The 24,314-nt window shown below is 41.9% G+C and overlaps 1 protein-coding gene across 2 annotated transcripts in view; it reads right to left on the bottom strand.

Annotated features, from left to right (window-relative positions):
* Positions 1–20,296, bottom strand: part of bcar1 (BCAR1 scaffold protein, Cas family member) — a 99,739-nt gene extending 79,443 nt beyond the window's left edge. For both annotated transcript variants that reach the window (XM_079265989.1, XM_079265991.1), the window contains exon 1: positions 19,762–20,296. In XM_079265989.1, the coding sequence (XP_079122115.1) occupies positions 19,762–19,773 (12 nt within the window). In that variant the 5' untranslated portion in view covers positions 19,774–20,296. The remainder of the gene's footprint in view (positions 1–19,761) is intronic.
* Between the last annotated feature and the right edge of the window lie 4,018 nt (positions 20,297–24,314).

The following is a 24,314-nucleotide window of genomic DNA, read 5'->3' as shown; positions in this document are numbered from 1 at the left end:
GCCGTTCGTCATTTTTGAACATAACTGCATAACCGAAACAAATATTTTGAAAAAGATCTTGATGTGTTTTTTAAAAGAATTGTGACTTGATGTCGATGCTGTGAAAGGGAGATTTTACTGTGTAAAAGTCAACAGACGAACAGGTTAGAATATGCTCATTTAATAATATCAGCCAGGCAAGCAGTAATGCATGCCTCCCCCGTGTGTATGAAGGTGGGGGGGATGACAAGAAAAGCTGGGCGTCGTCAGCATAGCAGTGGCCCCCAAGCTTCCTTGTGTAGAGGGAGGACAGCATGGGGCCCATGAGGGAGCCTTGTGGAACCCCTGGTGCCAATAGGGAGAACCTGAACTTCCTCGTGACCATGACATGCCAAAGTTCTTAAAACGTGATGGTACCCGTATCTCCACGAGGACGAAAGGGATTTTAGTACGCATGTATGACAGCTAATGTTAACGGAGGTTGCATTCAATTACATTATGGTACGTTCAAGCTCTATTCAGTAAAAATATGTATTGGGCAAAGCTAACTAATAACATTGTAATGATGTGTTCAAATGTAATCTTGTAAACTGTAGCTTGAATACAGTTATACAACATATAATAATATAAAATAGATAATAGAGAAGGAATTATGAGCTGTTTATCTTCGTAACACTAACGTTAGCTGTAAGATACTTTTTTGTTATAATCAAAGCAAATATTTAAAAAAAATGGAATCAATAATAATAATACATACGCAAAAGCCAGTATGAAAACGACGCCATGAAACTTTTCAAACAAAAGGAGGACATACTGCACCTCATTTTCATTTCAACGTTTTTGTGTTTATTGTTTAGTTTTCGTTTTTTACCGTTGTATCATATTGGTTTGCAGGAACCGTGGAATTTGATTGGTGTGGGTATCGACAACTCAACTTCTGGTATCCTGACATCACCAGTTGCCAGTGATAATGTACTGAAGATGTGTGTGGAGAACTTCCCATATCAGCCTCACGTAAACACAAACACAGCAGCATCTGTTAATGCCTTCAACTTGAACATCCTAAAATGACATTGTAAGTGTGTGCAGCCCATGTTCATGCTGACTGCAGCCAAACACCGAGGCTCGATCGGCTAACTGCAACACTCAGCTGGCCGACGCTGTTTTAACAGACACAGTTTACACAGACTCAACAGTGTGTGAAATGTGCTGATAGCACTGACACCTCTGCACCTGCACCTCTATAACTGTGTTCATACACTCTTTCCCTGCATATACTTCTGTTTACAGTTTTTCTCAATTGCTAAAACACTAAAACCCATTGGCTGAACAAAGTTCTGTTGCCTGAACTCATTTAGCTAATTGTGCAGTCTGTTGTCAATACCTTAAACTGTGTCACATGGTAAAACACAATTTGCAGATCTCACTTAGACTTTTCAGCAAAACTCTAAACACATTCTCAGTCTCAAAACACATTCTGCACTCTAATGCACATGTCATCCATACTGGCAAACACAAGTGGCAACAATCAAATACAAATAGAGAACACATGTCATTGATTACAGTTTTTCTCAATTGCTAAAACACTAAAACCCATTGGCTGAACAAAGTTCCCAGTTGCCTGAACTCATTTAGCTAATTGTGCAGTCTGTTGTCAATACCTTAAACTGTGTCACATGGTAAAACACAATTTGCAGATCTCACTTAGACTTTTCAGCAAAACTCTAAACACATTATCAGTCTCAAAACACATTCTGCACTCTAATGCACATGTCATCCATACTGGTAAACACAAGTGGCAACAATCAAATACAAATAGAGAACACATGTCATTGATTAAACACAATCACTCAAAATTGATTTCACTTGTATCAAATGATGTGACACAACCAATATAAGCCAGTTTAGAGAGCAAACAGGTGGTTGAAGGTGGGAAGGAGAAAGTCTGAGAATGGATAGAAGAAACAATGTGAGAGGACATCGTGCTTTCTATTTGTTACAGTAACAGTACTGACTGCTCAATAGATGTTGACTGGTTGCAGGTTCATATCAACAAAGAACAAGAATTACAGTATCACAGAGACAAAGGACACGTTTGTGAGATGCAGGGTACAGTACTGTAAAAATAGGGGTACAAGGAGGAGGAAGAACAAAAGAAATTGCAAAGAGCAAAGCACAGTAGTCATTTCTGATCAATTTTGAGCTACTGTAATAGAACATGTTTTCATTCATATGAAATTCGTTTTGAGATTAAAAATCTACTTCTCCCTGAGAACTATATGGTTTGAACAATGTGTTTTCTATTTATTGGTGTATTGTTTACTGACTGCTTGATAGTGTATATTATTTTGATCACTTTGTTTATGATTTTGAGCACAGGTAAAACTGTTTTGAGGCGAAAGTTTCATTTTGCAAGAGGATTCAGAGGTTTTGTAAATAGTGCTTGAAGATGAGGTTTTGTGTTTCCAGTTTTGAGAGAATGGGTGACCGTTTCAAGAAATGTGTCTTAGCAATCGAGAAAAACTGTAACACAACTACCAGGGGTGGTGGAGCGCAGCAGCACAGATGCTCAGTGGAATATCCAATGTTTTTATACATTAAGGCACTGAACTAGTGGGGCCCCAACAGTTGCGTCTTATATTTCCATACTCCAGATGTTAAAGCAGAGCAGGTCTCATTCGTGAATATTCTTTTAAATATCAAACACTGTCAAATAAAGTTACATACCGCCAAGCCTTTCACACATTATCCATTGTGCTACAAAAGTATCAGAATAAAATTTTTAAAATTAGCTGACATGTTAATGTGATAGGGGGGGGGGGGGGGGGACCGATACGGGATAGTATCTCGATATTTTGCGTGGCACTATTGAACTGATACACGAACCAGGAAGTCGGTCAGAACAAAGAGAGTGTTGGGTCAGTCCGTCTGCTTTACTGACAGATGAACTGCGTGAAAACGATATCTTATTCGATAAAACAGATGTTGACAAACTGCATAATTTGAACAGCTGAAAAAACGACATAAATCACAATATTTGCAATAGATACTCAGCGTATCGCAAAAGGGCAGAACGATTGTATCGTGATGGGTACCATTAGGATTCTATCGATACCAGTACTATTATTGATACTGCTCATCAGTTCGGTTCCTTATCGATTCTCTTATATGTTCTTTTTGATTATTTTGACAAGTAAGACAATTAGTTAAAAGTAGGGGTGTAACGGTACGCATATTCGTATTGAACCGTTCGGTACGAGGCTCACGGTTCGGTACGCATGATGAACGAATACGTTTGAATGAAAATAAATAAATAAATTTAAAAACCTTTATTTAACCAGGTCGTCCCATTGAGATTAAAAATCTCTTTTGCAAGATGTAAGTAACAATACAAGATGTAAGTAACAATACTACATAACATTAAGGAGCAGTTTTAGTTTTTTATGCTTATGTGTTGCTAAGAAGACACCCCAGAAGATGAGTCACTCAGGTATTGTTCCATCATTGTTCAAAGTCAAAGAATAACTTCATTATGTTAGTTGTAATGAATAAATATATTTTAAAATCAAGTACATTTCTCTGGCATTTATAGTTTTCTACTGTACCGAAACGTACCGAACCGTGGCTCCACTGTATCGTACCCAACCCAACCGTGAGTTTTGTGAACCGTTACACCCCTAGTTAAAAGAGAATTTTTAAACAAGAATCAACACTGCTTTGTTCTTCATCTGTAAACAAGATCTCCTCTGCATCTCCTGTTTGAAGCGCGGTACACAACTTTGGTTTTAAGGGCGTCCTGTTTCACGCTGGGCCAAGGCTGCAGCCTCAGCCCGACAATCTACAAGAAGTTCCACAATCCTCAAAATACAGTCGCAGCTAAACAATTAGCTTAGCGATTAGCATTAATTCATTAGCCTGTTCTTATGATCAAACTCTGTATGGCGTCGCTAACGTTACCTGCAGTGGACGAGGACGGACGGCTGATCCACAAACAGTAGAAACTGAGCATTTCTGCACATGTATGTTCTGTGTGTTGGTCACATGTTGTGATAAACTGCTGCTGTTACCTTTCTTACCTTTGAGGCTTTTATTGTGTTTGAGACAACGAGAGTTCTCAGCATCTAGAGTAAAATGTAGCCACACTCTGGATCTTTTTCTTCTCTCTGCCATGATGCGTGTCTCACGCTGTACTGACCTGGAGTCGGTGTCGGGGTGTGTGTGTGTGTGTGTGTGTGTGTGTGTGTGCGTTGGTATCTCCGGATTGTGAGGGCTTTTCACCTGTTTACGTACTTACTTTGTGAGGACATGCCGGATGTGACGAAGGACGACCTCAGACGGGTTTCGGAGAAGCAGCGGAGCAGGAACCGCACTACGCCCGTTGCGGAAGAGGACGGTAGTCAGCTGCTCGCGGACTAATATTAACGGCGTGAAGGAAGTGAAAAGGCTTGAACGAGCTAGGCGGCGCGAAATGACGGCCGTGTCTGTAAATACATTAGTTTATGTTGCTCTTCGGAGTTTGACTCTCAAGACTGTGTGCGTGCAAACAACCAGGAAGTAGATGTAAAGTTTGGTGTTAGTCTAATGTAGTTATAAGTGTTATACTGTGTCATTTGCACGGCAAGCTATTCTGATAGTTAGTAGCTCGTTCCTTGTTTGCTAATTGGTGGCTGTAGGAGTCCTGGACCTGTTTATCACAGCCTGTATTCTGTCCATGTATGTCCTAATTAGAAACCAATGTTGTATAGAGGTATTTACTAATTATTATTTCATGTATGTCTGTTTCAGAACCACACACAATTGCTTGTTTGACTGTTGTCAGTAAACCTCTCAAAGGGAACATCTTGTCTGGAGTGCATTCTGATCGATGCCCCCTGGTGGCCACAACTTTTAATGAACCACAGTAAAAATATACAGTCCTTTCCCAGTCAATACAACACCGGACTTGTGAGGACAAAGTCCATGTCCTCACAAGTCGCGCACTTATCAACACGTAACTAACGTCCTCCCGCGTTTTCTCCGCATGTCTCAATAACTCGGTTTTACCAGAATTCTAGTGTATGCCAGTGTCTACCCCCAGTGTATCATTTCCATTTTCACTTTTCTTTTTTTATTTTCCCGCGAGTGTGTATCAGTGTGTCGTCAATGATTGGCTAGTATTAGGCAGACTCTGGTCATTGGCTGTTCTCGAAGTCAGTCAGGGAGATGCTGGTCAGTGATTGGCTTCTGAACCTGCGGTCAGGTTTCGCCCTGACGCTGAAGAAATTAGTCTGGATTCGATGGACGTCTTTTGTGGGTTAATACGGACTTGGAATTAACTTTACCGAACTGGTAAGTGAAAGTTTTAACGATGTATTAACAACTAAATGCATTTAGTGAAGGGCTGTCTTTTCGTTGCTTTGTAAAACAAACGTCTCCACTTCCTCATGAGCCTGGACCCGGCTCTGCACTAGGTGGTAGACCAGCCTCGCCAGGTGGAATCAATCCTTAATGTTCAGCTGATTCCTCCACAGACTTTTACTGAACTGTAAGTCTATTTTACAGACTTAAATGTAAATGCTATTCCGAGCTACGACGAGCAACAGTTATTACCGGTATATTCGCTAATGCTAATCGCGGTTAGCATTTCCCCATTGGAGGTCATGTTAAAATTAGCTTAGAAGCTAGCGAGTCGGACATAGATAGAGATAGGTAACTGTTACTTTATTCATCCCCAGGGGGACATTTGTATGTTACAGCAGCAAGACACACCAAAAAGCAAAGTAACAGAGTAACCAAAATATTAAGTATTAAAAATAATATCCATTAGAAATAAGACGTCTTAATTAGTGACAGCTGATATGACTTAAGCCCGGTGACGTTCGTCAGCCCGAGCATTCATAATTATTGTGAGGAATAATTAACATGGACATGTGATCAGTCTCTTCACATATATTATTATTATTATTATTAAAAGGTGATCTGTGCAACTTTGTTTTTCAGGAAGTTTGTATCAAACACGGTCACACCATCACGGTCAGTAAATGGCATCACTTGTGTGTCGGGGGATGGGCACAGCATGGACCTGCTTTGTGAGGACGCCTCTTCTTATGAGGACCATCATATTTCTTCACACACTGGTCAAACACGTTGGTTTTATGCAGTGGTGTATAGTAACGAAGTAGAAATACTTCGTTACTGTACTTAAGTAGTTTTTTTGGGTATCTGTACTTTACTTTACTACTTATATTTCTGTTGACTTTTACTTTTACTTCACTACATTTTGCAAAGAAAACTGATACTTTTACTCCGATACATTTCCCCTGAAACCTTCGTTACTCGCTGCAAAATCAAATCTATCTTTAGAAACAAAATGAATCATGAGAGCAGCGTCGTGGACTGTGGTGGAACACAGACTGCAAGCAAGCAGGTTTGGTGAATCAGTGGTGCTAGCAGCAAGTTAAATCATTGGTTAATCACGTTAATGCACAATTGAAAACAAGTGCTCTCAAAGCCGCGGCGTTTTGATTCCCAGGATGCTACATGCTATAAGCTAGCGGGCGACTACATGAGTATAATTCCACTCTACGATGACTGATTGCATGATGGAAGCAGAAATGGAAGCACCTGCTACTCCTGAAACAAACGACGGTGGTGACGAAGACCAACACCAGTGGATCGCTAGCGAGTTAGTGAGCTGAGGAAGTGTTGACAGTTGTGCAGCACTAGTTGGCTAACGTTAGCTATAGCTAACCACCACACCATAGGATTGACGGGAGCCGAGAGAGCGCAGCGTTAGCATTAGCGTTAGCATTAGTGTTAGCATTAGCGTTGGCATTAGTGAAATCCTTCGCAGCTATGCGCAAGCTGTGTGTGACGCTGAACACACCTCTACCTGCCTCAGCGGCCTGTGAAAGGCTATTTAGCATCGCAGGACTAGTCTTCAGCCCAAGAAGAGCGAGACTGAATTCTCGCAATTTTGAAAACCAACTTCTTTTGAAGATGAACAGGACATGTTTCAGTTTCAAGTAATGACTGGGTTGTTACTTTCGATGCTGCTTTAGTATTGATCATGTTTTGATATTTGAGTCATGTTGTGGATGATCAGATGGAGTTATGATGGTAGCAGTCGCCCAATTGCAGATTCAGCTTGAGCAAAACCTTTGCCTATTGTGTTCAAATCAGGCCCATAGGAGTTTACAAGGCAGGTGTCCTTTCTCACAACACTGACCTGATGCATCAAGTGGATATTTTTTGCTGAACATAATATTATGCATTGGCCTCTACATCCTCTAGTCGGAATGAGCATACTTATAAACGCACTGTTACAACTCCTTCAGTGTCATATTGCTTTTCGGATAATTATGACGATACGTTCATAGTAGATGCAAAAGTATACTTATGTACAATACATTATGTTGAACATTGTTGCTCCTGGATGGATCACAGCCAACCCAATTATGTTCAACACAGCTCCATGTCCTTAGTCATGGTGGCCACAACACTTAAAAGAATAAACTTCATCATTCTCACAATTCTGACCCTTTGCTTTTTTATTAACAGCATTTACTTGTACTTTTACTTTCAATGAACAGGTTATGATGTTCATTTAATGTTCAGGTTGTGATGTACATTTAATATCAGAAAATTACTTTTGATACTTAAGTACTTTTGTACTTAAGTACAATAAATATCAGATACTTTAAGACTTTTACTCAAGTAGTATTCTAAGAGGTGACTTTTTACTTTTACTGGAGTAGTTTTCCAGTAAGGTATCTTTACTTTTACTCAAGTATGGCTTTTGAGTACTTTATACACCACTGGTTTTATGTTAGCTTTTAAGCATTGACTAGGCTCAGGCCTTACGTACACAATTCAAGGCAGGACATACTTTCATACATAATTTGTGGTATTTATTGAATATGAAGGAAGGTCTTGATAGATTTCTCTCATCAGTTGAAGTTATTTTTCTCAGGTTCTTTTGTCTCCGTGTATAGGATTCATCAGTCATCTTTTATGTTCCATCCTTCCTTGCTGGCTAGTAAGCAGAATTTCAGCCAGACAAATGGCCAGTGTTGTAGAACTTTGATTGCTGAATGTAAATGAATCGCTGCTGTTTTTATATTTTCTAAGAGTGTGCCTATTTTTGACTCATTTACAGGAATTCTGTGGTGAATCAAGTGATGCTTTGAATACACCTTGTGCAACTCCCGTCACACCAGAGAATGAGAACGTAAGTTGGAATGTATTCTTCTTTCACACACTGGCAAGACGTTACATGTGGGTGGCTGGGGGAAGACGGTAGTACCGGGCTGTTTTACCTGAACCATATATGTCTCCACTCTTTGGGTCAAACAGAAGCTGGTGGAATGTTTTAGAAAACTTGGTAAAGTAAAATGCTGTCTGGTCACAGTGTCTTGTGAGGACAGCAGATAACTTGTCAAACATGAATTAGCCATCCCGGTCAGTAAATGGCATCACTTGTGTGTCGGGGGATGGGCACAGCATGGACCTGCTTTGTGAGGACACCTGTTCTTATGAGGACCATCATATTTCTTCACACACTGGTCAAACAAGTTGGTTTCATGTTAGCTTTTAAGCATTGACTAGGCTCAGGCCTTATGTACACAATTCAAGGCTGGACATACTTTCATTACTGTTACAACTACAACAAATGACTTGCATACATAATTTGCGCTATTTGAAGGAAGGTCTTGATAGATTTCTATCAGAGGTGTAACTTGTTTTTCTCAGTTTTCTGTTGTCATTGTGTATAAGACTGGAGTACTCTGTAGGCTAGCTGATCCACTGTAAATGTACACTCCTTCATAACTGCAACGCCTCTGCCTTCACACAATAGAAACAAGAACACTTGCAAAAATAAGTGTGGATAGTCGGTCCTAAAGATGCAAATTTCAGATGGAGTTAAATTGAATTTGTTACATTTTAAGTCTGCTGTTTTTATTTGTCTTTAGGAAAAAGAAAAAAGATGGAGCTTGCCCAGGATGAAGCCAAGAGTTCCAAAGGTATATAGAAATGCCACGAGTTATCATGACTTGATTTTTTTTGTTTAAGTTGCAATAGTTCAGTTATGTGAAAGCCGTATATTGAACTCTGCATATTCAGTTTTAGTCTTCTTTTTTTAGACACTAAGTTTTTGTACAATTTCGAATGTTTCAAATATATATTTTAAGTGTACTATGTTACAGCCTTAAGCAGGAGTTATGTAAAGTTTATTTACCGAATACTATCGGTACAGTGGTGACATAATGCTGTTTTTATACTCATTTTAATTGAACTTAAGTATATGTAACTTTGATAAATAATATACTCGATAACCCACAAATGCTACATTTGAGTGCATCAACAGTTATTCCAAGAATGTTGTAAATCTCGACTAAACTTATGATTGTCTTTATTATAATCTAATCAAGGAAAATATGTTCTTGTGATTAGCAGATGTCTGAAGAAGATCTTCCAAAAAGCCGTGGAGCAAGGTAGAAGTTTCATCTGTCATGAAACACTTTAGAATACACATTTCAAAGGGACACCTTGCTACGAAGTTGAGAGTGAGCAATGTAAGAATGCTCAAGACCATGTTTTGAAAGACAGAACTGTTCAAAACATCCAAGATTTTGTGAGGAACAGGGGCCTGACTTACAAAAGGAATAATGTAACATGAATATCCATTAACCGTAGAGTTTAGTGCATCTGTTGCATTACTGCACCTGTTGCAGCACAGTTTGTAGCGCCATTTACTGCGTCTGTTTCTGTTGCGGTGCCGGTTAATGGGACAGTTTGCAGTGCCTTTAACTGCGTTGTTTGCAGTGTGTTTTACTGCGTTTCACTGTGCACTGCGTCATTTGCAGTGCGTTTGCAGTGCCGGTCACTGTGTCGCTCGCAGTACAGTGCGTTTTGCCACAGTACGTTTCGCCTCAGTGCGTTGCGTTTCGTCGTTTTTCTGGTCACAATGCGTTTCACTGCACACTGCATCGTTTGCAGTACGTTTCACTGTACACTGCACCGCTTGCAGTACGTTTCACTGCGTTTGTCTGGTCATTAGGGGTGTAACGGTTCACAAAATCCAAGGTTGGGTTGGGTACGATACAGTGGAGCCACGGTTCGGTACAGTTCGGTTCAGTAGAAAACTATAAATGCAGAGAAATGTACTTGATTTTAAAATATATTTATTCATTACAACTAACATCATAAAGTTATTCTTTGACTTTGAACAATGATGGAACAATACCTGAGTGACCCATCTTCTAGTGTGTCTTCTTAGCAACACATAAGCATAAAAAACTAAAACTGCTCCTTAATGTTATGTAGTATTGTTACTTACATCTTGCTTACATCTTGTATTGTTACTTACATCTTGCAAAAGAGATTTTTAATCTCAATGGGACTACCTGGTTAAATAAAGGTTTTTTTTTTTATTCAAACGTATTCGGTTCGTCATGCGTACCGAACCGTGAGCCTCGTACCGAACGGTTCAATACGAATACGCGTATCGTTACACCCCTACTGGTCACAGTGCGTTACACTGTGTCGCTTGCAGTGCGTTTCGCAGCAGTGGTTGCCTTTTGTCATTTCTTTTTTTGTCTGGTCACAGTGCATTTCACTGCAGTGCAGTTTAAAATGTTGCTGTTTTCTTTTTTTTACGACAAAGAAATCTTGTACTGTCATCTAAATGTTTAAAGTCATGTACATCATAATACATGTATTTTCATTTAAAGGCATTCTGATCTAGCTTTTGATTTTATTTCCTCCATTACCCTGTTGCTGATACCATTTTATACTTATTCTAAACAAACAAAAGTGGTCACAATTTTAAAGTAAAAGCAACCTTTCAGAATAAACATTGAATATATGCAATTCAAATGTTGTCTGTCTCTACCATTCTTATGCAAACGTCCATTTGAACTCACGGATGAAATTATTAGATTTTGATGGTCAAAGGTCACTGACCAGACAAAAAGTCTTCAATTGCTAATTATGACAATATCACACGAATGAATACAAAAAATGTGCGTGTGAAATGTTAACATTTAAACCTACATGGATGTAATTTGTAACATGTTGATGGATGCATACAACCGTGAAGAGGTAATTCTAGTTTAATGGGAGGGGTTTGTTTGAGTTTGTGTGTGTATTAGGGGTATACAGTTCATGAAATTCTCGTTTCGGTTCAATATAATACAGTGGTGCCACGGTTAGGTTCGGTACATTTTCAATACAGCAAATAAGCAGAAATGCCTCGCTGGTGAGACTCGTGGGGGCGTGTCTGAAGAACATGGTTCTTCATCTCCATTCAGTAGTGAGGTAATGTGTCGTTACAGTCAGGTAGCTTTGTGTAGTCCGTGACGTCCGGCCGTCTGTTAGAGGAACAGCGGGAGCCTCGGACATTTGATTCTGTTTGGACTTTTGTTTTCTTCAACAAAGCAGGAATTATGGTCTGGCGAAATGGGCTCGTGAATGAGTAGTGTCACGGGGCTCAATAACATTAAGCATGTTGGTACAGTCTGGTTTTCCACTCCAGATTAGGGTCTCATATCCGCGGCTATAAATATAACAATCGCCGTGGCGATTGCTTTAGCCCTGTTTGAATCGGTAGGGAGTAGCTGCCTAAACACTGCGGGAAGAGTTTGAAGTGGGTGTGCTGCTGTTGGTTTTACTGGTAAACTAGTTTAGGGTATTGCGCGTCCCAGAACACATGTGCCTCACCAGAGTAGAATGTTGTTCTTCCGTGGTGGGCGTGTCAGACAGCACGTTGTCTGTTATGTCGGGTGGGTTGCCATGTTGAGCGCAGTGGCTCCACAGAGAGAACATTATATTTCCCACAATTTAATCTTCTGCATTTTCCAAATACAATAGTATTGTTCGGTTCATAATGCGTACCAAACCATGAGCCTCGTACCAAACGGTTCATTGCGAATACGTGTATTGTTACACCCCTAGTGTATATATAAGTACATATATGTGAATATAAGTATATATATATATATATGAATATATATATGCATGTGTGTGTGTATGTGTGTGTGTATATATATATATATATACACACACAAAGGATGTCTTCGTTCTGAGCACAGGCAGCGTGGAGACAATATGAATCAGCAGGAATGACCTTTTGCGGCGTTAGCTGGGTGATCACGCAAACTCAGCAAGTTCCAAAAGGCCGCTGTAGCCTTTAGACTGAGACCGGTCCAACTCTGAGTTTGCATTCTGAAGGGATGCTTTATTACAGCTTGGGGCTTATGTTTGTAGTTTTGATTGTAATTTATTTCTGTTCTGATAACACACGCTGGAACGTCTGACCCTCCAAACCACTTTATTTGGAGGTCAGACTGAAATTGAACGCAGTTGAAATGTCGCTAATAATCCCTCACTGCACAGGAAAAAACTGTGTGAGCACAGCTACAGTAAGTGCGGTAGGTCAAAGTTGAATTAGGAAGTACATCTGTAAACTGTGATGAATGTTTGTAACAGACATGTTTATTCCCAACATGCAGGATTGTCTGCTGTTCGAGTGTTTAGGACCCATTGGACCTACTTTTAGTGATGTCACCATGTTTCCAGCAGTTCATTTTGATGGGCGCAATAGCATTATTACTGATAGGGATAGAGATTAAACATAAACTAAGAAAATATCAGAATTGTCCTATAAGCAATAAATGCGCTAAAATGTGATGTGAAATTGAACTAAAACCAGTTTTTTTCTCTGGAGTCAATGTCACAACTGAGACAGTGATGGAATCCTAATGACAGCATTTAACTGCCTTCTCCAGTAACTCTCCTACTAGCTTCAGGATTCCCACCTGTCCTTACATCACAACACACACTCAATACACACACTGCACCCTATATGTGAGTGATGCACCAAGCGCGCCCTCCTGTTGCCCCTGGCAACTCTCTGCCGACGTGGAGAGCTGCGGGAAATTGAAATGCAAGGTCTGTGTGTGTGTGTGTGCGCATTCGGATGGGAGGAAGGGCTTCCACCTCGCAAAGCAGCAATGATAAACATTGAACTTAAATTGAGAACGTACACACATGCACGCCGGCCAGGCGGTCCCTGTGCATTGCCTCAGGAGACCCCACCTATCCCACTGCAGGGTAGTGGAGGTATTTAAACAACCAGGATCGGCCAGCAAAGCTGAACACACACATTTATGTATTTATGTATGTGCCCCGCATGCATATCTGCATTATTTAGAGCGTACACACATACGTGGAGCGGGCAAACAGCAGAAAACATGCACTCAGCACGGCAAGCACTTAACCTCAGCCCGTCTGCTCACTGCCATCGAACACACAATACACACACCACTCAGTTCAAACGGTATCAGCACAATACTAGTTGGCTCTGTGCTTCTCGTTAGCACGTTTGAAATAAAATGTTGGAAAAGGGATTTATTTTTTACAGACTATGAGAAAATACTGACCCACAATTTAAAATATATGAATATAACAATAAAATATTTAGATTATGTACTCTATGCCGTGCACACAAAACTCAATAGGCAACTATTTTGAAAATCTATTTCAATTATTTTTGCAAATGGATGTCTTTTTCAAAGCCAAACTGCTGAAAAAGCCAAACATTGATGCTCTTCAACTGTCATACTATATTCCCTTCATGAATGTCTTTGGGTTTCATCGAAGTCTCGATGAATCGCAGTAAACCGGGGATTAACAACAGCGAAACTATTTCAAAACAACCGTTCACAAACTCTCACGCAACTGGTGCAGTACCCGTCTCCAAACAGGTGCATCTTTGTTAAAACTTCCCTATTGAAAGCAGGCGGCAACCTCCGGTTCTGCCGAGTGAAGCCAGTGCTGAAGTGTCTTAAAAGCTGCATTCCCTCGAGTGACCACCAGGGGGCGACTCCTCTGGTTGTATAGAAGTCTATGAGAAAATGACTCTACTTCTCTCTTGATTTATTACCTCAGTAAACATTGTAAACATGAGTTTATGTCTCAATCTCTAGTTTCAAGTCTTCTTCAATACAGTGTGATGTTCATTTAGTACATTATGGTCCATTTAGAGTCACACAGACCATAAAGCAGGGGATGCTTTAGGGCGGGCTCACTGTGATTGACAGGTCTCTACCAGAGACGTATACTCTATGTCACTCCTCCGCATTGCACATATGGTCACTGCGTATAAGTCCTGCATTTATTTGACCCGCCCACCCTGAGCTGACTGTCTTGCTCTTTTTAACCACATCCGGAGCCCTGAGTGTCAAATAAATGGCGGATAACATTAATGATGGATGATGGTTTACATTGGAGGTGAAAGCCTGCTAGAGATGTTTTGATATTTCTCTGATTTTTTTATCCTTAGTTCGCCGTGGATGCATAGAAGAATTCAAGGTAACACGGGCTGAGTAATTGAAATGCAAATGATCATTTTGGGGGTTGTGTATTCCTTTTTTAAACCATTTTCTGCCATTCTACAGTAAATAAATACTAAGCAGACAACTGGAATACTAATATTTTGGTTACTCTTTTAATGTGACAGTGATTTAATGTAATCGGGCAAAACATCGGGCATGTCAGCGACGGGGACACTCCGGTGTAGAAAACAAAGGATTTCTAAATCTGGTTGAAATGCTTGAGCCACGCTACGAAATCCACTCACGCACCCACTTCAGTGTGAAGCTGTTCCAGACCTCTATGAGAAGGAAAAGACTGCAGAGACTGCTTTCACCACGGCGGAGTGCTTCTTAGTCCGGTGCTGTAGACACGCCCCCTCTGTGAGCGTCTCTCACACACACACACACACACACACACACACACACACACACACACACACACACACACACACACACACACACACACACACACACACACACACACACACACACACACACACACACACCTGGTTCAGGTGCTGACAGAAGCATCAGAGTGAAGCTAGACACGCCCAATAATATTCCAGTCACCACAGAAAGGTTCACCCTCTCCCCAGACAATGGAGATATTCTCATCTTTTTGAAAATAATGTCACAGTAATGTAACATTATTGTGTATTTGAATGACCTGACAGGAAGTAAACACAGACCCAAGTTGTTGCTGAGCAGTTCAGTTCAGTGTAAGCAGTGGAAGCTCACTGGCTGTTTTTCTTTCAGTATTGATCAAAGGACGAGGATATCGACATAACTCATGTTGCACTTAAACTTAACAGAATTCTTGAATGTATTGTTTTTATTTATTTCATTTTGTTTCAAATTGGACATCTTCAATATTTTAGTTTTCATGTAAGACTACAGCCCAAAGTTCTTTGCTTTAAGTGTTCTTGAAGTTCTTTAATAAATGGAAAGCAAAGTTATATTTGTCTCCTCCCCTTTTCTGTGTTGATCCGAACTGTGACTCCTGACCCGTGATCCGAACCGAACCGTGAGGTTTGTGATCCGTGACACCCCTAGTGAACACGCTCCAAACACACACACAAATTTCCCATGTACGTCATGGAAAGCGTGGCTGTGTGTGTGTGCGTGGCTGTGTGAGTGTGAGTGTGAGTGTGAGTGTGAGTGTGAGTGTGAGTGTGAGTGTGTGTGTGTGTGTGTGTGTAAGAAACAGTACAGAGAGATGCGACCAGGTGAGTGGAATCATGGGAACGGTTGCTGTGGCAACTCGGATTTCACTGGCTGGTACTGCAGGTGTCATGATGTCACTGGCATCGATAACAGCGATGGAGCAAGTTGACAGGAGCAGTGCACGAGAACATCTGAGCGACGGGGCAACCAGTCGCCCCAAGGCAGCAGAGAGAAGTGGTCGGGCGGGGGTGTAGGGCTTGACCATGGCCTGGAGATAGGAAGGAGCTGTTCCTTTCACTGCCCTGTAGGCTAGCACCAGAGTCTTAAACTGGATGCGAGCTCTTACAGGAAGCCAGTGTAGAGAAGGGAGAAGGGAAGTTGTGGGAGAACTTGGGGCGATTGAACACCAGACGAGCTGCAGCTTTCTGGACAAGCTCCAGAGGTCTGATGGCCGACGCCGGGGCTCCGGCAAGTAGTGAGTTGCAGGCGGGTCCAGGCGGGAGATGACAAGAGCCTGGATGAGCACCTGCGCCGTCTCATCAGTGAGGAAGGGGCGAATCCTCCTGATGTTGTAGAGCAGGAATCTGCAGGAGCGTGTAACCGATGCAATGTTTGCTGAGAATGACAGTTGGTCGTCCAGGGTCACAACCAGGTTCCTCGCAGTCCGAGTTGGCATCGTATCGTCAATGGTGATGGACAGGTCTCGGTGCGGGCAATCCTTCCCCGGGAGGAACAGGAGCTCGCTTTTATCCAGGTTGACCTTGAGGTGGTGTGTCACCATCCACTTCGAGATGTCAGCCAAGCACGCAGCGATGCGTGCCTCCACTTGAGTGTCACCGGGGGGAAACCGATGGCGCAGACGCCAATGTTCGCTACTTGATTGGGTCTCATTAATCACGACGTGTCTTTCCCCTGATTGGCCACGCCCCTATCACGTGACCCTTTTTTCCAGAAGAAAACAAATGACATCAGCCTTGATTCAGTGGTTCATTCACCACAAAATTACAGGCGTTGCTGACCTTGCAGTTTATGCTTGCATCTGTTACGCCGTTAAATTCTACTACCGCCTACATGCACAGGAGGGAAGCTGCTCTTTGAGCATTTTGCAACAACTCCCATAACGTCACCGTCCGGTACGATTCAGTTATCAGGAGGCTGATGTTCTCGTCCTGAAAACGAATGAGATCGTGGACAGAAGCACCCAGTTGGAACATTATGTTCTTTCGAACTGCAGCAGGCAAACTTTGGAGAAGAATGCAGACCTACTTAACGTCCTCCCCACCGAGGAGACGGTCCCACCTGCTGCCCGTCTGTCTCACTCTGCTGTCAGAGAAGACAGGAGCTGTCTGAGGAGGTTCCACTGTCTCTTTTTTTTCATGAAAACATCCGCACACACACTAGATGCATCCAATATGCTTTGAGTGCCACGCTTTCATCATCACAGTTTCTACCTTCGTGTTACACTGGAACACGAACACTGGTTCACTGGAAGGGGCGGGACTTTGCCTCTGTATGAGAGAGCAGCAACTCTCCACAGCTGGCTGTGATAGGCTGAGACAGCTGTTAATTAAACAAAACACCTCAAAACACACAACTTATAGGTATAATCGTTGAGGGTGCACAATGTTTTGCTCATCTTATCAATATGGGGAAATAAATTCTGACAATGAGTTGTTCAATCAGAATGGTGACTGATATGAAAATGATGCCCAAATTATACTGCGCAAATAGTTTCATGTGTGGAGGTGCATGAGCCATGATGATAGCGATACAGTGGAAACCTCTTGTAGTCATCACGTCTCTCCGGGTCAAATTGAGCTCTATGAGCAGAATATTATTTGTAAATTTGTTTTCTTTCTTATGTTGTGTTCACACCAAACGCAGCACAAATTTCTTGCGCGAGTAGATCACATACAAAGCCAATGCAAAGAAACAAATGGACGCAAGTAAACTCGAGTTTGCACCAGGCAGCGCGAATGGCGCGATGCGGATTACACGAAATTCGCCCTAATTTTTCAACCCGGGCAAGAAATTCGCGTGACGCTGTGGAGCGATAGCCTATCAGCGTTGAGTTGCTCCCCCTGTCATCACTGGCTTCCTGCCGTTGAATCAGGAATCAAATCCTGTAGCCGTCTGTGTTCACCCAGAGCTCTACGATACCTCATATCAATAGAGACCGGACCAAACTATGTGTATAAATGTGTGTGTGTAAACCATACGGTACAAACAATGAAAAAGACGCTGCCGTATTTACGCATATTTGACGTTATGTTGAGTGTTGATGGAGCTGCTACAATGTTAGCATAGCCTAGCACCAATCGATCCGAGCTCCATTGAGAGAACTAACAAAACATGAATTCAAACTTTTTACAAATCTGCATTATTACGTAGTTATTTCGGCATCCCTTTTTGTCCGTTTATTGCAGTTAAATCACAGCAAAATCTGTTTATTTTGTGTTCATACAGCTGTAGTAAACCAGCCGACGTGTGGCTTGCTAGACACAGTGAATACAGCTCGATAAAATCCACGGAGCTCCTCTGGACTATGTTATGAACCCAGACAAGACGGCAGTTAGTTTCCTGGGATATCTGGGACTTCCACAACAAGTATGTACTAAGCAGAAGTAGAGGTTATTTCTTCCATGGTTGATTGCGGAAATAAATGGCTTCCATGGAGATAAGCCACTCCTCCTCTCAGGCCCGTCTATCGCGAATGAAGCGAATAACCACAAATGGTCCCGCGAGTAGCGCGACGCGGAAATTTGCTACCTGTTTTGTGTGAACGTAGCATTAGTGACACTAGTATATCCAGTATATGAATATAAAGTAATGAAAATGATAGTTTCAAAACACAGTACAGCTGTTTTTTTTATGACAGTAACTTACTGTACAAATTGAATTACTGTACTGTGTGTACTTCAAATACACTAAAATACAGTACAGTACTGTATATAAATTACAACTTACCAAGGCTAAAATTATAAAAAGGCCATAGACTCAAGCAGTATTTGTACAGTTTACAAATAAAACAAAGTCAGTAGTGCAAATAGGCTACGAAGCCGAAATTAAGTGTACAGGCTTTCAATGACAACCTGGTATACCGGGTTTGAAAACAAACATATCATAAAACACAGTAGCATGGGTGTGAAATGAAAAAACAATTATGGTAGTTTTAATTGTTCTTTCCGTATGTTGTCGTGTACGAAAAAGACCCACAATGTACGCTGCCAGCGGACTACTTTATTATTGTAAGCAAATCATTTGTATAGGAATGACTCTGTACCGAGCTTTTTGATTTGTAAAGGCGGTTTTCCGCTGAAATAAGGTTATTTCTGTTCTAATGTTACCAATTACCAATGGTTAAAAGGTAATATCCAAGCTGTTTTATAAATGATTGATAGGATATATTTTACAAACAGCATATTCCAAGAAACCATTAAAAGCCTGCAGCACATAAAAAAGTACTTGTGAATTCACCGTGAACTCCCATTAAAAAGGTACTGTAAATACAGCAATGAATCAGGTTATAATAAATAAAGCATGACCGTTACAGTAGGACAGGTCAATTCTGAATCTAGTTATTATTATTATTATTAATATCAAACACAAGGACTGTGGAAATCATCAGTTATCGGACGTGACTAAAATGGAAATATCCTGCATTCCTAAAAATGGGAGTAATACAATAAATGCACACAGACTGGCAGGGCTGACACCAACATGCGCACGCAGCTCGCCATTGGACCCTCCAGGCAGAGTTCCGTGAGACAGATCCTAAGGAATGCGATACCACACAACCAGCTCCAGAAGGACACCTTCCAACGGCGGCAGCCTGTGCTAAAAACATCTGAGATTGTTTGTAAAAGCAACATTATAGAACCCCCCCACCCAAGAACACACACACACACACACACACACACACACAACACACACGAGCAGGAACATCAGCTGTCTAAACGTGTTGACAGGCCGGGGCCTGTCGAGAATAGCTTTAGCGCCGTGTGTGTGTGTGTGTGTGTGTGTGTGTGTGTGTGTGTGTGTGTGTGTGTGTGTGTGTGTGTGTGTGTGTGTGTGTGTGTGTGTGTGTGTGTGTGTGTGTGTGTGTGTGTGTGTGTGTGTGTGTGTGCGTGTCTGAAGAAGAGCAGTAAATTGGTTGGACGTGTCAAGTCTCGCTCTGCCGTGTGGACACGTTGTATGAGACACTGAAGGACAAATAAAAATAAAAAAGGAGACAAGGTGTGAAAGTATTTCTTGACATACTTACAGGGACAGACATTTTGCTGGTGTGTCACTCTCCTTAATAACTCCTGGCTTCTAAAAACGTCCGGTGGTCTTCTTCTGTTTTTCCTCCCAGATGCTAACGTTACTTTTCCAACAGAAGTACGGTTCTTCACGGCTCCCCGAGTGTCAGTCCTCCTTCTTCCATTCCGTTGTGCACTCTAAGGTCAAACATACAGCTGGAAGAGGGTGGTCGGGGTTTCGTTGAATTTAGAGGGTTAGAAAATGTTTCTGCGGCGAAATAAAGCGGGGTTTTGCGGCAGCAAGCAGCCGCTTTAACGTCCGGTAGAGCCGGCTCTCTCTCCTCCGTTCCCCGCCTTCCTTCCCTCTCTCTCCCTCCGCCGCTGCTTCGCTTCGGTCACGGTTTCCTTCACGGACCCCTTTGCAAATGCGTCAACAACTGCTGCTAAAGGACGAGGCGACGATTCGGGAGGTCAGTCGACTTCCACCGTTGCGTTGGCAGGTCTGTACCGTCAGGAGAAAGGCAGGAGAGAACCGCGTCTGCCGCGGTCTGCTGCCGTCCCTTTCCACTGAGATGATCCGATCCAGCCTTAAAGAGACCGCCTCGCTGCGAGGGCGACAATTCCTACAATTTACAACGCACTTTAAACACCCACAGCAGGGTAGCTACCCCCCGGGCAGTGCTTTTGGAACAAGCCTTTAACAGGACCGTACCAATGGGTTTGCATGGCCGCTTGCTAAAAATGATTTAGCCGTAACATTAGCTCGCGGACAACTATTATGCAAATCACGCTGACTGTATTTTGGACATGTTTACACATGACACAACACAGAATATCCTTCATTATACAACTACATTATTATACTGGAATCTACTGTAAGCCTACAAATAAAAAAATTAAGAACAGATCGGGTTTAAAACTGTAATATGACAATATACTCTGGAAAAATTCTTGAATTGTATTTCACTAGAGTGAATATCAAGTCTCACTACTTTCTTTTCTTAAATCAAAGTTAAAATTGTATTATTTATAAAACACAACGTGATTTAGCTGTCAAGCAGGTGTCATTAGCTTGGAATCAGTTGCTGCTCATTTTAATAATGTGGGCAAGAATTGATCATCTTTCACCATAAAGACACTGAAAAAAAAGTAGTCATAAAGTGTTGTTATTCATGAAGACACCTCTGATTACAGACAGTTGTTTGAAAATCAGTGAGTCATTATGGTGATTGCAATGGGAGGATTGTCAGGGCGATGTGCGGTATAAATAGCTGAGCACTCTGTCTTTCTTTCTGACTCTTTTGTGCGTGTGTGCATGATTAAAATCAATCCCTCATGATGGTTTTAAATGAGACCCGAAGGCAGTTCCACTGCACTGCAACATGACAAGAGATTTAGTGAAGACATCACGTGTCCATAAATAATTACAGCAGCTTCATTTTAAAATGAGCAGCCCTCTGGCTATCGTGTAAATAAAATAAAACACAAGAGGAGAGACAAACATCACTGTGTCGATGTGCAGTGCTGATATCCTTTTAGTGAACCATAATCTGGTCCCGTCGCTGTGGACCACCTCTAGCATATTGCATCCATCTGATTGATTGATTCCATCATCATTATCTGTCTATGGGAGACCTTTACATTACATTGATTGGAGTGGAGGTTTAGTGTAGTGTGATGATGTAAATGCTGTTTCAGACTCCTCCATCCTGATGAGAATTAAATAATCGTGACACATTCCCATAGAGGCCTTCCACCCCGATAAGGTGCGTGTGAACATGTTTGAGTATAATCTCCTGTCAGTCCTGCGCCACAAAAATCCCACTATCTGTGTGTGTGAGTGAGTGGAAGGAAAGGTTTAGTAGCGAATCGCAAGCTGTTGTTAGGCAACTGTCAGGAGCAGTTCTGTCTTCGAACTGTAATAAAGCAGCTTTATTCAAACATAGTTTACCATCCTCCTCAGCCACCAGAGGAAACTGCCTTAGAAATAGTAGTAACGGCAAATACACTATGTTGACCAGCAGTGTTGTAGTCAAGACCACCTCAACCAAGACCAAGTCATGGCCAAGACCAGAGTGTATCGAGACAAAGTCAAGAACAAGACCAGAGTGTATCGAGACAAAGTCAAGAACAAGACCAGAGTGTATCGATACAAAGTCAAGAACAAGACCAGAGTGTATCGATACAAAGTCAAGAACAAGACCAGAGTGTATCGAGACTGACCCAAGACCAGAGTGTATTGAGACTGAGCCAAGACCAGAGTGTATCGAGACAAAGTCAAGAACAAGACCAGAGTGTATCGAGACCGACCCAAGACCAGAGTGTATCGAGACCGAGCCAAGACCAGAGTGTATCGAGACCGAGCCAAGACCAGAGTGTATCGAGACCGAGCCAAGACCAGAGTGTATCGAGACCGAGCCAAGACCAGAGTGTATCGAGACCGAGCCAAGACCAGAGTGTATCGAGACCGAGCCAAGACCAGAGTGTATCGAGACCGAGCCAAGACCAGAGTGTATCGAGACCGAGCCAAGACCAGAGTGTATCGAGACCGAGCCAAGACCAGAGTGTATCGAGACCGAGCCAAGACCAGAGTGTATCGAGACCGAGCCAAGACCAGAGTGTATCGAGACCGAGCCAAGACCAGAGTGTATCGAGACCGAGTCAAGACCAGAGTGTATCGAGACCGAGCCAAGACCAGTGTGTCTCGAGACCGAGCCAAGACCAGAGTGTATCGAGACTGAGCCAAGACCAGAGTGTATCGAGACTGAGCCAAGACCAGAGTGTATCGAGACCGAGCCAAGACCAGAGTGTATCGAGACTGAGCCAAGACCAAGGCTTTGAGGGGTTTGGACCAAGCCAAGACCAAGGAAGAGCAAGACTGAGTCAGGACCAAGACCAGAGTGTATCGAGACAAAGTCAAGACCAGAGTGTTTCGAGAACGGGTCAAGACCAAGACTTTGAGGAGTTGAGACCAAGTCAAGACCAAGGCAGGGAGAGACTGAGTCAGGACCAAGACCAGAGTGTATCAAAACTGAGCAATGACATTATGCACTTACGATAAAATGTGGAACATGCAAACCAGAAACACATCCAGCGTATAAGTCTAGCATGAGAATTATCTTGATAGAATAATTAAAAGGCATTGCAGAGTTGTGTGAGGGAATTTTCCTTTGTTTTTTATGAGCAATCACAGTAATGCTATTAACCAATAAACCAGAAACTACGCACAGACAGTTTAGTGATATATCCAAAGTTGTGTTCTTGACCGATCCTGAAAAGAAATTCAAAGTCCTCTTTGTCTGAAGACAAGACCGAGTAAAAAAGTGGTTGATTCTGAGACATTCAAATAGAAACCAAGACCGATCCAGATTAATACAACACTGGTGACCAGACATCCCCAAATTTCGGGACCAGTCCGAAGCAGTTGGCCTGAATCCCGAATCCTGTTCCGTTTGTCCTAAACATTTTATTCAATATATTTTGTAAAGCCCAAAATCACAAATTTGCCTCAGAGGGCTTTACAATCTGTATACATGCAACATCTTCTGTCCCGGGACCCTCACATCAGATGAATTGGACTTAACCCGAGTTCCGATGGCTAAATAAAACATTAAATGCTGATTGTTGTGAAAAATTACTTGCAAAGACAAGCAATGTTACGTCCGTCCCCCAAATTAATTAAGGCGGTTGTAGTTGTATTTATTAGAATCGTCATGACAGGGGCACTCAGGTAGCTCACCTGGGAGAGCAGCCACCCCATATATAGAGAAAAATAGATACATAATACATTCATAGAGGAAATGAAGGCATCCCTCTGACAAGAAGGCGGAGTGTTTGGAACCTGGTCAACTGGTACAGCCAAAAAAAAGACATTACAGCCAGCAGGCTACCGGGTGGGATCATTGCAAAGTCTGCAGGAAGAATACTCCTAGAAATATTACTACTTTTTGTTGAAAACCAAATGTACTGGCCCACCGACGCACCACATAACCACGCCCACTCGCAATGCACCTGTCCCCAAATTTCCGAACCCCATCTCCAACATAGTTACGTTCCCCAACTGAACTGCATTCTCAATTAGGGTTCAATGGAAATGCATTTTCACATGGTTGTTGTAAATTGAAACCAACAAAAAAACGAACAAAAAAGCAACAAAACTAGTTTGGTTACAGGACACAAACAGCGGTCTCCTGGGTGAAAGTCCTGTGGTTTGTGTTTTTTATACATCCACCTCATTGAAGTCCTCTAAATGTGGACTTCCGTGGGTTATCATAAGAAAAGTGTTTTCGATACATAACAAAAAAAAAAAAAAAAAATTTTCCCATCTAAACAATTCACAATGCAGTTTTGTTAAATGGGAACATAAATGTCAAGAGACCGCTTAAATTTCATCCGTTCTCATCTAAATAATGAAGATTTTTGGTTAAGTAGCGTATTTTACACAATTTATTCACATGATTACATATTTCATAATGTCTCATCCTTTGAATATTGATCCTTTTGGGCTTCCAGGTGAAAATGACACCAGTGAAGAAGAACAATGATTTGATGCAGAGGCTCTTCACCGCCTACTTCC

This window comes from Melanostigma gelatinosum (genome assembly GCF_949748355.1).
Source record: "Melanostigma gelatinosum genome assembly, chromosome: 1".
Classification (NCBI taxonomy): domain Eukaryota; kingdom Metazoa; phylum Chordata; class Actinopteri; order Perciformes; family Zoarcidae; genus Melanostigma; species Melanostigma gelatinosum.
Note: the sequence above shows the minus strand (reverse complement) of the source record. Positions and strands in the feature narration are given on the sequence as shown.